Source organism: Chrysoperla carnea, chromosome 3, assembly GCF_905475395.1.
Source record: "Chrysoperla carnea chromosome 3, inChrCarn1.1, whole genome shotgun sequence".
In the NCBI taxonomy this organism is placed as follows: Eukaryota; Metazoa; Arthropoda; class Insecta; order Neuroptera; family Chrysopidae; genus Chrysoperla; species Chrysoperla carnea.
The window spans coordinates 23779384-23794877 of record NC_058339.1 but is presented as its reverse complement, the minus strand read 5'-3'; the positions used below and the strand labels follow the sequence as shown (position 1 = coordinate 23794877).

Sequence of the window (15494 nt, the reverse complement as noted above, 5' to 3'; positions counted from 1 at the left end):
ATTCCTTTTTATATATACCGGGTGGTCTATTTAAGATTAATTGATATTAAACAAACTTGTTGAGATGTTTAATTACTACTATAACAATAATGATCACGACAAGTCAGTCAGTCAGCTCTTATTATTATTATTTATTTTATTTTATTAACTAGTAAATCAACTTAATTGTGTTATTACAAATAAATTGTTTACATAAAAAAAAACATACTTGAAATAATTACTCAAACACCAGTTGTAATATAGATTGTTTTCTGTAGAAAAATGTTTATCCTAATGGTTGTTCCAGTTTCATCATCTTTATTACAGTTTACTCAATGCAAAGAATACTTCAAATAAAAAGTAACAGAAGTGATTGTGAAGTATTCGAATATTTCATCAAAACGGATGTATCTACTTATAGTCCGGGTAATCCGGGTGTCATCGACCCTACACTTAATGATTCCACGATGTAGCTTGGGATAAATGTTCTTTGGACCCACTGTAGAGGGGTGTGACTTACAAATTTTCATTTTCAAAACTCATTTAAAAACAAACACATGATGATGAGACATGATGTATGTCCACCTTTATTCAATTTGGTCCTTTGTTATTTATTTGGTTTAGTTTTTGAATGCAACATCAATCAAATGACCACCTCTATTGCGTCAGTTTGGTTTTTTACACATCCAGAGAGTGTGGAATGGTCCTCATCGGTCATCAAAATTTGCTTCAAAAAATCTGGATCTGTGTCAACCATTCGAGCGACTGTTTGATGACGATGCGACACTTTCTGGGTTCTGGGCAATGCTTTCTGACCACTTCAACTAGTTGATTGGGACACGTTGGTCGTTGATAAACAGCTTGTTGATTATCTCAAGAAAAAGTTATTCAATGTATACATACTGATATAAAATATGGCGCATTCTGTATATGTTTTAAACGAGTTTTTCATTTAAAAGTTGGCCAAGATTTGTCCCTATTAAGGATAAATAGGTACTTTTTTATTTTGTAGCAAATTCGAAACCACCGCCCTTAAGCAGATTTTACTCGAATAATTCAACAAGCTGATATACTAATGAAGAAAAAAATTTGTTTCTATTTCCTAAAAAATCAATACTTGCCGAGTTATGGTCTGTCTATTAAAGATAGCATTTTATTTCCCAAAAATATAGGCCTTTGATATAGGATTTCGCTACTTAACGATTTTATATATATCCATACCTTCATATGAGGCGTTGCCATGGTGAAGACACCTACAGGAGGCGTGCTGCCTACCCAAAAGAAAAATTTAGTGATTTTCTTGAGTTTAATTTTCACACTGAAATATCAAGGTCGTGATGAATTTATTGCGTCTTTTTTTGAGTGTTTTGAATAATTAAAAAGACTTATATTTTTATTCCATTCAATGTGTTTAAATATAATTAACTTTGTTTGACATATTTGTTCTTTAATGACAAAATTCCAAGCAATTGTGATAATTAAAAAATGCAGGTAATCAAAGTAATTGTTTTTATAAATATAATTCAAATAGAATTTCATTTTTACAACAAAAAAAAAACGTATCCTGAAAATGATTATAAGCAAAAATTTATTCTTGATAAATCTTTTGTTTTAAGTATACAAAACAGTTGAGAATTTGAGATACTATTCTTTCTTAAATATAAAAGACAAAGCTTTCATTTCATATTAAAAAACACTTTTTGTTTTCTTTATTCAAAATAATATGCTAGCTTATCATTTATAACACCATTGTTTTAAAATTGTATTATTATTAAACAGAGCGTGAATATTCAAAGATAACATTTTTGGATCTACTTGAGGAAAATGTACTTGACTTCAAATGTACATACATCATCCTATCTTCACTGGCTTTTCATTATTTTTCACATAATAATTATTATTCGGTATGCGGTATAATAACAAAATGATTTATATGCTATTATTATACCATGCATATGAAATATACATAGTATATTAAGTTTAGTCCCAAGTTTGTAACGCTTAAAAATATTGATGCTATGAACAAAATTTTGGTATAGTGGTTCATAAAATCACCTAAATAGTTTGTCTGTCATCACGATAATTCAAAAAACGAAAAAAGATATCAAGCTGAAATAGCATGTTGAGGACGTAAAAAGTGAGGTCGAGTTCGTAAATGAGCAACATAGGTCAATTGGGTCTTGGGTCCGTAGGACCCATCTTGTAAACCGTTAGAGATAGTACAAAAGTTTAAATGTAAAAAATGTTCCTTATACAAAAATAAACAACTTTGGTTTGAAATATTTTTTCGAAAACATCACTGTTTACCCGTGAGAGCGCATATTATGCGCAAATCGTATAGTATGTATTATATGGGAATAGCAGTGATATATTGTAATGTGACAGAGTAATCAACACTTTCTATACATGGTATTTCAACAATTAACTCAGTTAATTGTTTGTTTTCATTTGTATTTTTAGCTATTATATAGAACGATACTCTGAAGAGTGCAGATATAAAATTAGGTTTTTTGTCGTTGACAGTTAATTTATCTTGGGTCTTGGTTATGAAGATTTATAAAGTTAGTTTTCATAATTATAGGACCCATTACATAATAGGTATGTATACAAAGTGGGCCATTTTAATCTATACACCTAAATATCTCGTTTTGTAGAGTTTGGTGGAAGAAATCAGGTTCTGACATCAAATTGAACCTAGTTCTTTGGGTTTCTTTCATGACTGACCTACAATTATCGATACACTTTAAGCGTATTTTTTTTCGATTAAATGCAATTATGACATATTTTTAAGTGCTGCTGTTATAACTTGGTCCATCTTTACACAGGTCAGCATGGATGTATACATTCAGTCAACTATGGATGTTTTGTTGAAAAGTCAAACTATTTTTCGCAGTTCAGTTATTCGTTTGGCATGTAGTATCTTTTTTGATTTTTTTGTTCACTTTATAATCCAAAATGAAAGTTAATTCAAGAGAAGAACGGATCGACATGATTTTTATTTTAGGAGAATGGCATGTTTTTCATTTTTTTCATTTCCTGTCACAATAATTCTTTTGATGGCTTTTTCGTACTGAACACTTCTAGGTTATCTAAATTGAGCCAACAAATTTTCGTTTGAAAATTGTGCCATTTCTAAGACGGCTTCTAAAACGAATTGCTTATTCGTTTCGTATTTTTTGGCATTGTGTATATTACGAAAATAACTTTAAAATACACTCCAAACTTGAAATACTTTAATCATAACTTTAACAGGATAGATAAATAATAAAGTGAGTAATTTACTTTCTTTTTATTTATAGACAATTTTATTACAAATATGATATACAAATTACATAAGGAACAAAATTAAATCTTAATGTTATTTCTCTAGCCTGTTCTTTCCTAAGCGATACATTTATAGATCGTAAATCTAATTTTCGTCATTATCTAACACAATAAGTTTTGAAATGAGATAGCAAACCAAAATATAATTTTGTATTAAAAGTATATATTATTTTAAAACGCATCGGAGACGTTATTCACTTCCTTAGCGAAACACTAAGGTACTAACTCGCTATCTCGTTCAATATAATAGGTACTATAATAAAATAATGTCTTAATACTTATTATGCTATGCCATGGTACAAATATTTACTTTATTTATTGTTTAACATTTCAGTTTTACTTTCATTAATTATGGCATCCTATCATATAAATCAATGACTTTAAAATATAATAATGTTATAACCTATAATTTTATTATAATTTAATAATTCAAATTGAATGTTAGTATAGCTATTATTATTTATAGTTATAGTGTATGTCGACTTTAAATCGCTACTGGCTACAAATATTTTTAATAATACAAAAAAATGATGAATATCTTTCTATAAAAGCATCAATGGGACGGACAAATCAAGATGTGTTCAACCTATTTCATTTTTATTTTGGCATTTTTAAATATAATTAGGTTAATTTTATTCAGAAATTTATTACTTCAGAAGTTCAATTATATAAATGATCACATAATTTCAATATTTTTTCTTAAAACGAAGCAAAGTTTACAATTTTGAATATACTTCTTAGTATACAGGGTAGCTATAAATTGGCTACATATGGAAAACTTTTTTATTATAAGCTTTACGAAAAAAATGTATTCTTTATAAAAAGACAGAACTGGACAGGATCTTAGGCCTGGCACTGTATCACAACTACTGCAGGAGCTGTAACAGTCTCATCTACTCTGTCACTGCCCAGCTCTTGTCATGAGGAGATGGACTTGCCCTCCTGCAGTTCTTAAACACCTTCAAATGGTTCATGGAGTATTGGCCTGGGATGGGCCTTTTACGGTATCACAACGGATCCTATGGTCTAGGTGTGTCCCACCCCAAGACAACCACTCTAACCTAACCTAACCTAACCTAACTATCGTGATACGATACTTTTATATATACATATAGAAAAATTACATAAATAAAAATGTCAATTTCACAAACTAAGATTGTATTTATACTAAGCCATTGTACGTTATAGCTTTTAAAACTTTTACCATGGAGATTTTTGTGAATGGATAGTTAAATAAATTAATTGAAATTAATTAAAATTAATTAAATTTTCGATTAAAGTATCATAGATATTTTATTTACGAAAAATTTAAATATATTTCTATAATTTGTTTATATAACGTTTATTTGTTAATATTATACATAGCTTGGTAGCCAAAACGTTAATATATATCGTTTAAAAGTTTTTTTTTATCAGATAAAAAGATTGGCAACGGTAATCAAAACTTATTTTAATGATAACTAATTTTCAAATAAACAGGAACTCTTTTGTGTATTGAAAATATGTTTGACGTCATTAGTTTGACATCATCATGTATTCAAAAATATTTACAGAAATGAACAAATTTGTTCAATGATTTTAATTTTTCTTATTTTAATTTATATTTGTTTGATATAATCAAAAATTTCTTGAAGTATTCAACCTAATTACTTTTTCCTTCTCTCACGAGCAGGTTTTGAAAATATTTATAATCATTTGTTATGTTAGTGCTTGAAATAAATATAACGAGGCACCAGGGCCGTAACTAGGGCGTGGCAAAGGAGGCACCCGCCACCGGCGCAACGGAAATAGAGGCGCAAAACAAAACGTATGTTTTATACATAAAACAGAAAGTTAGTAAAGAATCATGTAAAAAGCGCTAATTAATTTACAATATTATAAATATCATAATTTGGTGATAGGGCAAAATTAAATTTTTTGAATTCTGAAACGTAATATAGTTAAAAAATTCGATTTTTTTGATAACACAGGCAAATTTGATCCGTTCTTATTGGAATTTTTCCTAAACCCACTAATTTTAGCTATCACTTTTGCGCCTAATTCCGGGACCAGGACTCCATATTCTTGAAACCTATTAGAGGTAGGTCAATTTTGGCCCAAATGAAGTAGAATTACATACTTGGTTTATCAAAATTGGATAAAATTTGGATGTGAAAGAGCAAAATCAATTTTTTTAAATTATGATGACGTCATTAAGTTAAAAAATTCCATTTTCTTGATAACATCAATATTTTCAAGCGATACAAACTTGGGACTAAACTTAATATACTATGATATATTTCAGATACATGATATAAAAATCTTTCTACTTGATTGTTACGCCTTAAATAAAAATATTTCGTAATTCATTAAAACATTTATGATGCCATGCTCAAAATAAATTCGAAGAATTTGTAAAATAAATATGAAAAATAAATGATATTTATAAAAAAAAAAAATATTTGATAGATGATGAATAAAGCAACATATTGTTCAAAATATTTTTTGAAAAAAAATATTGTTTCAATCAATCGTCACTTAATACTTTATGAATAACTGACGACTGATTGACTGAAATATTGTACACTGAATAAAACTGACTCTTTTGCAATATTAACTACAGAACATTTATTAAGCATAAACACAACAGGGAGCCTTGTTTACATTGACATTTTGGCAAATAATTTCTACATTGTTCAATAATTAAATAAAATATATAATGTTTTTTTTTTTTTTTTGGTTGGTGGTTTATTATTTGTTAATCATTATCATTTACAAATTATTTAAACATGTAACAATTTACTTGATATTAATTTATAATCGGTTACTAAATTTTATGTATTAAAAGTCTTGGACAGATTTTGTAATTTATTTTATATACAAATTGGTTCACATTAACTGTGCACGTTTGGTAAGGTTTGATTACCGCTGATGTCAGTGAGAGACACGCTTAGACCATAACCCCATTTTGACACGTGAAGTAGAGTTCGTCCCACGTACTTAAAAGAGTAAGCAGCCCGTATTCCTTGATTGAATTAGAACTGTTCAAGGTAAGCAGAAGAGATTTGACGTCGACTCCTAGAGGTTATGAAAGAAAGACTGTCTCAAGTGTTTCGGACTTTGTAACAGGGAAAGAACAAAAAATATCCTTTAAAGTAGTTCGACCGTCACATGACTAGCCAAGTTAGCAAGTAATTTATATTCATTGAATTTAAATATAAGTTATGAATAAAAATAATATTTGTATCACGTAAATGTTTTTTAATGCATTAAAAATGTCGTAAAAGATAAAATTTATACGTCAATTTGACTAATTTTTTGTTTTCCTTTTGAGAAGCGCCGAATGGTAATGTTTTTTTTTTTTTTGTGCATGATGAAAACTTTTTTGAAGCTCAATAATCGATTAATTTTTATACAATTAACATTATTGTGAGTTCTTCCAATTCTGTACCAAAATGAAGTTTATTAAATCATGGTCTGTGGATTAAAAATCTATTTATTCGTGTTCATATAAATGCGATTTATCTATAAAAGTAATTAGAAATAAAAAATTTAAAGGATTGTAAAATTTGCACGCAATTGAAACTTTTTTTTGAACCATTCTGTTTGGTTATAAAAAACATATATCATTATTAATGAAGCAAAAAAAAGAAACATTATTATCTGATTTCGACTTCATTAGTATTATAATAATATGACGACGTCCTTTTTCCCAAATGATTTTTATCATTTTTCATCTGTAAAGAAATAACAACAACAGTGTATTGAAATTATTATTTATGTTAGATTAATTTAATTTTTTTTTCAATTATTGTAGCAATTAGTTAAAGTCAAATACCATAAAGTGCGTAACATGTTTGCATATTGAATCACCGTTCAGTGTGTTAAATTTAAAAAAAATTAATTTACTAACTGTTAGCAGTGTGGTTCGCAGTTTGAAGCTTATAAACTTGCAAATAAATTTAAAAAATAGTTGTTTTCAAAATAAATACTTGTAAATTCCTGGAGGGTAGAGGTAAGAAGGATAATCTTAAATACAGGTCAAAGTAAAAAACTGTCCAAAATAACAGTTCTAAAATTAATCAGAATGGTGCTTGTGTAGTAAAAGCAAAACTACTAAGTTCGCAACACTAGCTAAGTGAGATCTTGAAATTTGCGATTCTTATCCATCGGTCTATGTGGATTCGATTCTCACTCTAGTTTCCGTTTTATTAAAAATTGATCGAAATATTGTATTTAAATTATAATATGTTAGATTAATTTAATTTTTATTAAATTATCGTAGTAATTAATTATAGTCAAACGCCATGATATGTGTAACATATTGAATATATACGATCATCACAATTCATTATGTTACATTTCTAAAATTTAATTTAGTGAGTGTGAGCTGTGTGTTCGGACAGTTCGGACTATGCTGTTGACAAATTTATTACAAATAAATTTTAAAAATAGTTATTTACGAATTTAGTATTTGGAAAATAATGGAAATTTTCATTAACCATAATTTTAGTAAACATATTTATTTGTTATTTTATGATTTTAATTTTAATGATGTTTTGTTGAAACAAATTTAGATAAATATTCCTCTTAAAAGTGGTTTTTACTCAGCGAAATATTGATTTGGTTGGTTGCGTATAAAAGAATGACCCAAAATTAGTGGGTTTCAAAAAAATTAACAAGAAGATCGGATCATATTTACCTGTGTTATTAAGAAAATTGAATTTTTTAACTTTATGACGTCCACAGAATTTAAAAAATTTGATTTTGCTCTATCATATCCAAATTTTATCCAATTTTGATAAACGAAGTATGTAATCCTACTTAATTTGGGCCATACTTTTCAAATTTGTGGTCAAAATTAACCTAGCTCTAATAGGTTTCAAGAATATAAAGTGTCCTGGTATTCATCAAATTTTATGACTTACCTCTCATTTTAAAGCTGATCGTGTTGGTTAATAGATTATGGCTCGTTCTCCGAGAAAGAGCTAGGACCCAATTTTTTTACAGATATATTGCCGCCATATCTGTACATCTGTTTAGTAATGTATTAATTTAGTTAAGGCTTGTAGATGTCTAATTAACATGATTCAATCAACACATTAAGTGCACTTAAAACTACTATTCTTAAGTCTTACAATTAAATGTTAATACTCGAGTGCAGTATATACAAATTTTACCTGATGTTGTAGTAATATTTAATATACAGAATGTCTCAGAGGGAATATATTAAACGCTATTATCAAAAGTCAAATTATTATTATTTTATAAGACCAAAAATCAAAACGAGTATTTTTTTAGACTAGTAAGAGTATGCTTTCGAGAACAACTATCAAACAACTCAAATAATAGGCTTTTATCCTAATTTGAAAAATTGATTTATACGTTACATTAATACCTGATTACACCAAAAAAGTATTATTTAAAAAAAATACTATTTGCATTGTATATTTTGTATTTTCAAAAACCAATTCAAATTTACTTCGAAAACAGTGTAGAATGCCATGGCGTCTTAAACGACATCACGACTTACCTATCTTTTTTTGTGTATGACAATAAATCAAGTAATCTGCTTCGTTCTATTAAAATGTAATAACGTTTGGCATGGCGTGACGCAGCACTTTCTGATTCGTGTTTGCTGTCACGTGACTGAATGCTTAATTTTACTAAATTTATTTTCTAAAAATAATACTAGGTACTCCTTATATTTTATAAAAAATAATTTTGTTTTTTGTTATCTACATATGATGATTACTCATTAGAAACTCTTACCTATCCGATTTATTCTTAGCGAACAAAAGCCTTTTGAGTAATATATATATAGCTATAACGAAATATAAGTCAATCTACCTGATGCCTGGAGTTGGATAACTTCACACAAGGTGTAAGTTGAGCTATGAAGTACAAAGCACAAAATCTAAAGAATAAGTAGGGGGAAAAAACCTTTTTACTAGCAAGAAGCGACTTTGGCAGAAGGTGAAGAAGCCCTAGGCTACTTGCAATAACCGATGCTAATTTTATAACTGCGTAGTATCAAATCAGAGACCTCTTTGGAATTAGAATCAGAACCAAACTTATAATCAAAATCTTTTTTTCTTGACGAATCCTGTATAAAAATAATATAGAGGTAGTCAAAAGATAAAAAAAAGTGTACACGGTAAATTGTAAAATTGCCAAGACTGAAATCAAGGACTTTGGTGTATGTTGCCCCAGTAATAAATATATAAAAGTCCTTACATATAAATGAATTATACGGCCTTCTTCATAAATACCTACTATAGTGGTAGTATGTAACTATAGTCGTATATGTTGTATATATGTCTGCTGCAGATATTATTTAATTTAAAACGAACACGTTCTAGCCGCAATTAACGCAAACAACCCACTGACGAGTATTTTGATTCGTTCGTATTCTGCATTCATGTTGGTTGTTATGTGATGTGGTGTTGCTATTTCTGTATTATCATCAAGTTTATGTCGGTTATTTTTTTATTTGATAGTATTTATTACAGTACAGACAAGTAATTTTAAAATATACATTATTGTGGATGGGGTTTTATAAAAATACGAAAAATGTGAATGTTGGAAATATTTAGCACAACATTTGCATCAAACATCCGATCAAATTTACCTGTAAAATCGAATTTTTTAACTTTATGACGTCATCAGAATCCAAAAAATTTAATTTTGCTCTATTACCTTCAAATTTTATCCAAAATTGATAATCTAAGTATGTAATCCTACTAAATTTGGGTCATACTTTTCAAATTTGTGATCAAAATTACCCTAGTTCTAATAGGTTTCAAGAATGTGGAGTCTTGGTCCTGGAAATAAGCAGAGAAGTGATAGTTAGCGAAAAATTAACATCGCAGCTGAAAAGAATGACCCAAAAATAGTGGGTTTCAAAAAAAATTCCAATAAGATCGGATCCAATTTGCCCGTGTCATCAAAAAATCGAATTTTTTAACTTTGTGACGTCATCAGAATCAAAAAATTTCAATTTTGCTCTATCACATCCAAATTTTATCCAATTTTGATAATCTAAGTATGTAATCCTACTAAATTTGGGTTATACTTTTCAAATTTGTGATCAAAATTAACGTTATCAGGTTATCACCTAAAATACGCATGAGCAGTACAACAATTTGACTTTTCTTGACGAAGAACAACTAATTTACTTTTTTGTTAATTCAGTGTATGTAATAAGCCAACTCACCTTGATAGCTGATAAACATTTTTATATTTTTAAATAACTGAATTAACTACTATAATAAGCCATTATTTTTTGATAATTACTTAATTTCGATGCATATTGTCTTTAAAAAGAAATGTTTTTAAAAATATTTTACAGTTATTTTTAAAACAATTTTGTAATTGTTCTAGAAAATGATGACATTTCTTTGTTTACGTATGATTAATATTGTTTTAATGAATAATGTTCTTTTATGATCTGTTTTAAGTACTTAATTTATAAAAAACAAAAACAGCATATAACATTTAATTTCTTTTTACATACAAAAAATTGTATAAACATGGCTATTAAAAAGCTTTCAGTTTTTATTTATAGGTATATACAAAAACACACCCATTCAAAAATATTGAATCAATCTGTTTGTAAAAGTGTATTTAAAAGATTTAAATTTTAGAAAATCAACAGCTATCGGCATCTGTTGGTAAGTTCTGAAATTAATCTTACAAATCATTACTGTACACATATTATTTGAAAAATAATATTATTTGAAAAATAATATGTCACATAAATTTTTATATTACAAATTTTTAAATACGTTATTCTGCGCTTCCACCATAAAAACATATAGTCTGAGTATTATTCCTATTCTACCAGAAATTCTTATGTGGCTTGATTATGTTTAGTCTCTTTTCATTTAGTGAAATTTCCCTATGCAATTACCTCAGATGTTGGCACGTTTAAGATCGTTTGACACTCAGTCTATGTAACTCTAACGTCAATGATTCACTTAGAGGCTAGCAGATCCCTCGCTTTCTCTATGTTTAATATTCTATGGTTTTAGTTTGACATCTTGTGCAAATAAGAAGCGTCAATGAAAACTGAAAAGGGTCCTCTTTACATTATATTAACTCACCACTTATTGTTCTCCATAACTTCGATGACAACTTCAAAAAAGAATGATGACATATTGTTACAACAAGAAGGGTTATGTTTTTCACATGTATCTTTTTTGTCCATTAAATTTGAATAGCGATGAAACAGGTAGCTGCTGAATATAATGAAAATTTAACAATTAAGTTATTTAACATAATTAGACTGATTGTATAAGTTAGACATGTTTTATCCCTCATGGCTCATATGTTTGTGATAGGAAACCATTCGAAAACTAAAATTTACTTAAATAAAATTTACAGCTTACTTAAATAAAATCGTGAGAAATTACAATTTCCTTGCAAACATTGTAAATAATACATTTACATTTTGAACTCTAAACAGAAATAAATACTATTTATAGATTATGATAATCAATTGTAAATAAAAACAAAATTTAAATTTATGAATCAGAAAAAGACTTACTTCATATCTACAAAACTGATAAATTTCAAAATTAATAACAAATATTGTAGATTTTATTATTTAAACATCTGTTCATTAGATAATTAATACAATTCTTTTATATTTTTAGGTTTCTGTGTCACCACAGAATCAAGGAGCTACACCAAAACAAAGATCGTCATCAGTTTCTGCGCTTCCACCAGGAGTAATTCCATTGCCACCGGGCAGCAGAGGTCCTCGAAGTCTTTATCTACGAAGGCAAGAAAATGGGTTTGGATTTACATTACGACACTTCATTGTATATCCTCCTGAACCACTCGATGTAAGTATTATTTATTATTCAAATTATTAAGGAAAATTGATAACAAACTTAAGGTATATGAAATAAAAATTTTAAATTTGTAGAAGTGAGATGGCCACAAAATGAGGGATAAGTTTATCTAGGAATAGGGGCAAATTTAAAGTATTCAGATGCTTTTTTGAGGGTCTTCGACAAAGGCAAAAAACTACTCCAACAGTAACTTCATTTCGAAGTAAAATTTCAAACATTAATTGTTTAGAATTTAATTTAATGGGAAAGCCGTTAAGGCTTGGTTAAAAATGAAAAAAACCAAGAAAAGTGTTTCATTAATGGCATTCTGACTTTTTAGATAATTATTGAGATAAAATTAAAATATTAGGACATTTTTTATTAAAACTAAATTCTTTGGACCTTTTATTTGAATCTTTATTCCTAAACCGAAATACTTTTTTTTGGAATAACTGAATAAGTTTAGTGCCTTTGGCATGTAAATCTCGGGGTCGCAGCACCCTCTGTTGTTTATAAATCCAAAAAATACTTAATTTTTATTTGAAATTTTAGGACGATGGATCAGGAGGATTTCCTACACAACCAATGGATACGATATTTGTAAAACGAGTTGTGGAAGGAGGTGCCGGTGCTTTAGCTGGTTTACGACAAGGTGATAGAATAGTGTCAGTTAATGGTCAAACAATAAATGGATTAACTTATGCACAAGTTGTTGGCCTAATTAAGCGTAGTCCACAATATTTGCATTTATTAGTTGTACCTCAACAGGACGACGTACTTCAAAAGGTTAATAATGTTTTAGAAAATTGTATTATTAACAATAATATAGACTAACGTAATGCTTTTAATTTTTTTAGTACTTTTGCGAAACAGCTCATAACCCAGAAACAAATCGACGGCCTTCTATACAAGAACCTAACATTTTACATCATAATCCAAACGTTTTCAATAAAGCTGCAATGATTCCACAACCTCCAACTGTGGTCAATCCTCATTTAGCGCGTACAGCCCCTCATGGACAGCTTCAAGAAGTTAACATGCACACCGCACACGCTGCCGCCGCTGCACCATCTATGACCGATTCGAATTATTATCAACCAATAGAAAATATTTATAATATGCCACATGATGGAATTTTTAACACTGCCAATCGTAGTAGAAATTCGCTTTCACAAGAACAACAAAGAGCTTTTCACAATATATATGCAGAACCCTATCACCAAAATTTGCACCAAAGATCCAGAGCACAACCGCAAGCTCCACTAATGCGACCTACTGCTCAACCACAAGTACCAACATCAGCCAGACCTTGCCTTAGAAGACATTCTGTTCGACGATTAAGTGAAGGCAGTAGTATATCGGATAGTTCGAAAGAAACACGATCCTATGAAAGTGGTGATTACTGTAGCATAAATAGTGAACGTTTAAGTGTGAATAGTGGTGACAATATTCTTGTGAATAATGGAAATCAAATACAACGAAATTCTTCCAAGAATGTAAACATAAATACTTTTCCATTTTCTTCTAATATAAGTGGTGGCAAGGATCCATTAATAAATAATATATTCTATCCAAATAAATCGGGATGTAGATTAAGTTTAGACGCTGGACGTCGAGATTCAATGAATTCATCAACTGCTGATGGCAGTAAAGACAGTTTAAGTTCGTTTGGTTCTTCGTCAACACTAACTGGTCAAGATACTGACGATTCTGTAATAATGTCTAGATTAAGGAAAAATTTTGAAAAGAAAGAAGCTTTCTTAAAGAGGCCTAGTAAACCAACTGGATTTTTAGAAACAACAGATAATGTAAAAAGTAGTAGTAACCCAATGGTGATACAAAGAGAATTTTATGGACGACCTCAAAAATTACAGAAACCTGTTTGGCCACCAAATCGCCAATCGTCATCGAAACCATTACATCAAGATTTTGAAAGAATTAAATCCGATTTAAATATTGAAAAAGATTTCATTAAGGATCAAGAAAAACATTCATCCCGTGATAAATATGATTTAGATCAATGTTATATGTCTGATAGTGAAACACAATATCAATCGGATGGGCTGAAAATGTCTCTTAATCCAATACAAAAATCTTCAAGTCAAAGAGAAAAGGGTGCATTTGCTTCAACTTTAAGTCGTATACATGAAAATATACCATCAACAGTAACAAATTTTGGTGCAGATGATTCAAATGGTACTTCTTCAAATTCATCTGATTGTCAACTGTCTGAAAACAGGTATATTTATAACGTTTTATTTAGCAAAAATTTAAACAGATGATAAGTCATCCGATTTTAAATTTTATCGGAAAGTATAATGGACTTCTCATATGTCCAGTGGGAAAGAATACCCCCTGCAAAGCGTCAAAGTTTCGAGTAACTATGTGTCAACATCTGAAACGAATGATTTTTAATCAAAATTAGTTCATGGAATGGAAATCGTAGCCTATTTCGTTTATATAAATGAAAGCATGGCCTATTTCGCACCTAAGTGTTATAAAATATTCAAACCATGCATAAAGGCATTGTCCTATTTCTAATAATAACGAAATATATTGATTACGGTGAATATTAAAATTTAATATTAAATAATTTCAGTGGTCATTATCCAGCAGTTGTTTGGAAAAGAACACGACAATTTGAATCAGGTAAAACAATACCTGATGATGAAAATGGATCAATAAGTGATCGTACAAGTTTGTACAGTAGTGAACTAGCTCGTTTAAGTTCAAAACGTGTTGTTCCTAATGTCGCCGTACGTAAACGAGAATTTGAAACTCGAACTGAAGAACTGAATAAGGAATTACAAAGAGAACGTGAAAGTCTTAGGCGATTAACAAATAAAGAGAGTCGATCATTAGAATATGCAGGTTCGTAATAATATTTTACAAAAATATTTTGTTATTTAAGGAAATTTATGATTAAATTGGCAATTAAAATATAACAACTATATAGGTAAAAATAAGATGTCAACTAATACCTTGAAAGGAAATATGGCTATTCCAATTGGTAGTAAATATCTTCATTGCCCACCTCCCTCCGATTATAAAAGTACACCAGGTTAGAAAATACTATTTGTGTATGAAATCGATGTTTCTTTTTACTTGTGGTAATATTCATGTGAAACTTATACTTAAGAATGGTCCTTAAGGTTCCTTTTCAAAAGGTTTTTATGAAACTTTGTAAAAGTGCAGTAAAGATATTCAAAAATCGGCTAACCAAGGAAAATGAAATAAACCGCTCTCTTTTTTTCTAAAACATGGTGGAATGTGTTTTTAGGTGAGTGTTTGTCAAATAATCGAAAAACTATTATACACGTATAACATATACGTAATACAAATTGCCTATTAATTAATTTTTTTTTTGTGTAAAAC

At 29.0% G+C, this 15494-nt stretch overlaps 1 protein-coding gene across 6 annotated transcripts in view; it reads left to right on the top strand.

Annotated features, from left to right (window-relative positions):
- The window catches only part of LOC123296735 (rho GTPase-activating protein 23), a 216762-nt gene that overhangs the window by 181866 nt on the left and 19402 nt on the right, over positions 1 to 15494 (top strand). For 5 of the 6 annotated variants that reach the window (XM_044878345.1, XM_044878348.1, XM_044878346.1 and 2 more), the window contains exons 3-7: positions 11940 to 12131; positions 12672 to 12905; positions 12977 to 14358; positions 14719 to 14990; positions 15076 to 15180. In XM_044878345.1, coding sequence (XP_044734280.1) covers positions 11940 to 12131; positions 12672 to 12905; positions 12977 to 14358; positions 14719 to 14990; positions 15076 to 15180 — 2185 coding nt within the window. The remainder of the gene's footprint in view (positions 1 to 11939; positions 12132 to 12671; positions 12906 to 12976; positions 14359 to 14718; positions 14991 to 15075; positions 15181 to 15494) is intronic. The other variant, XM_044878347.1, reaches the window with a different exon arrangement.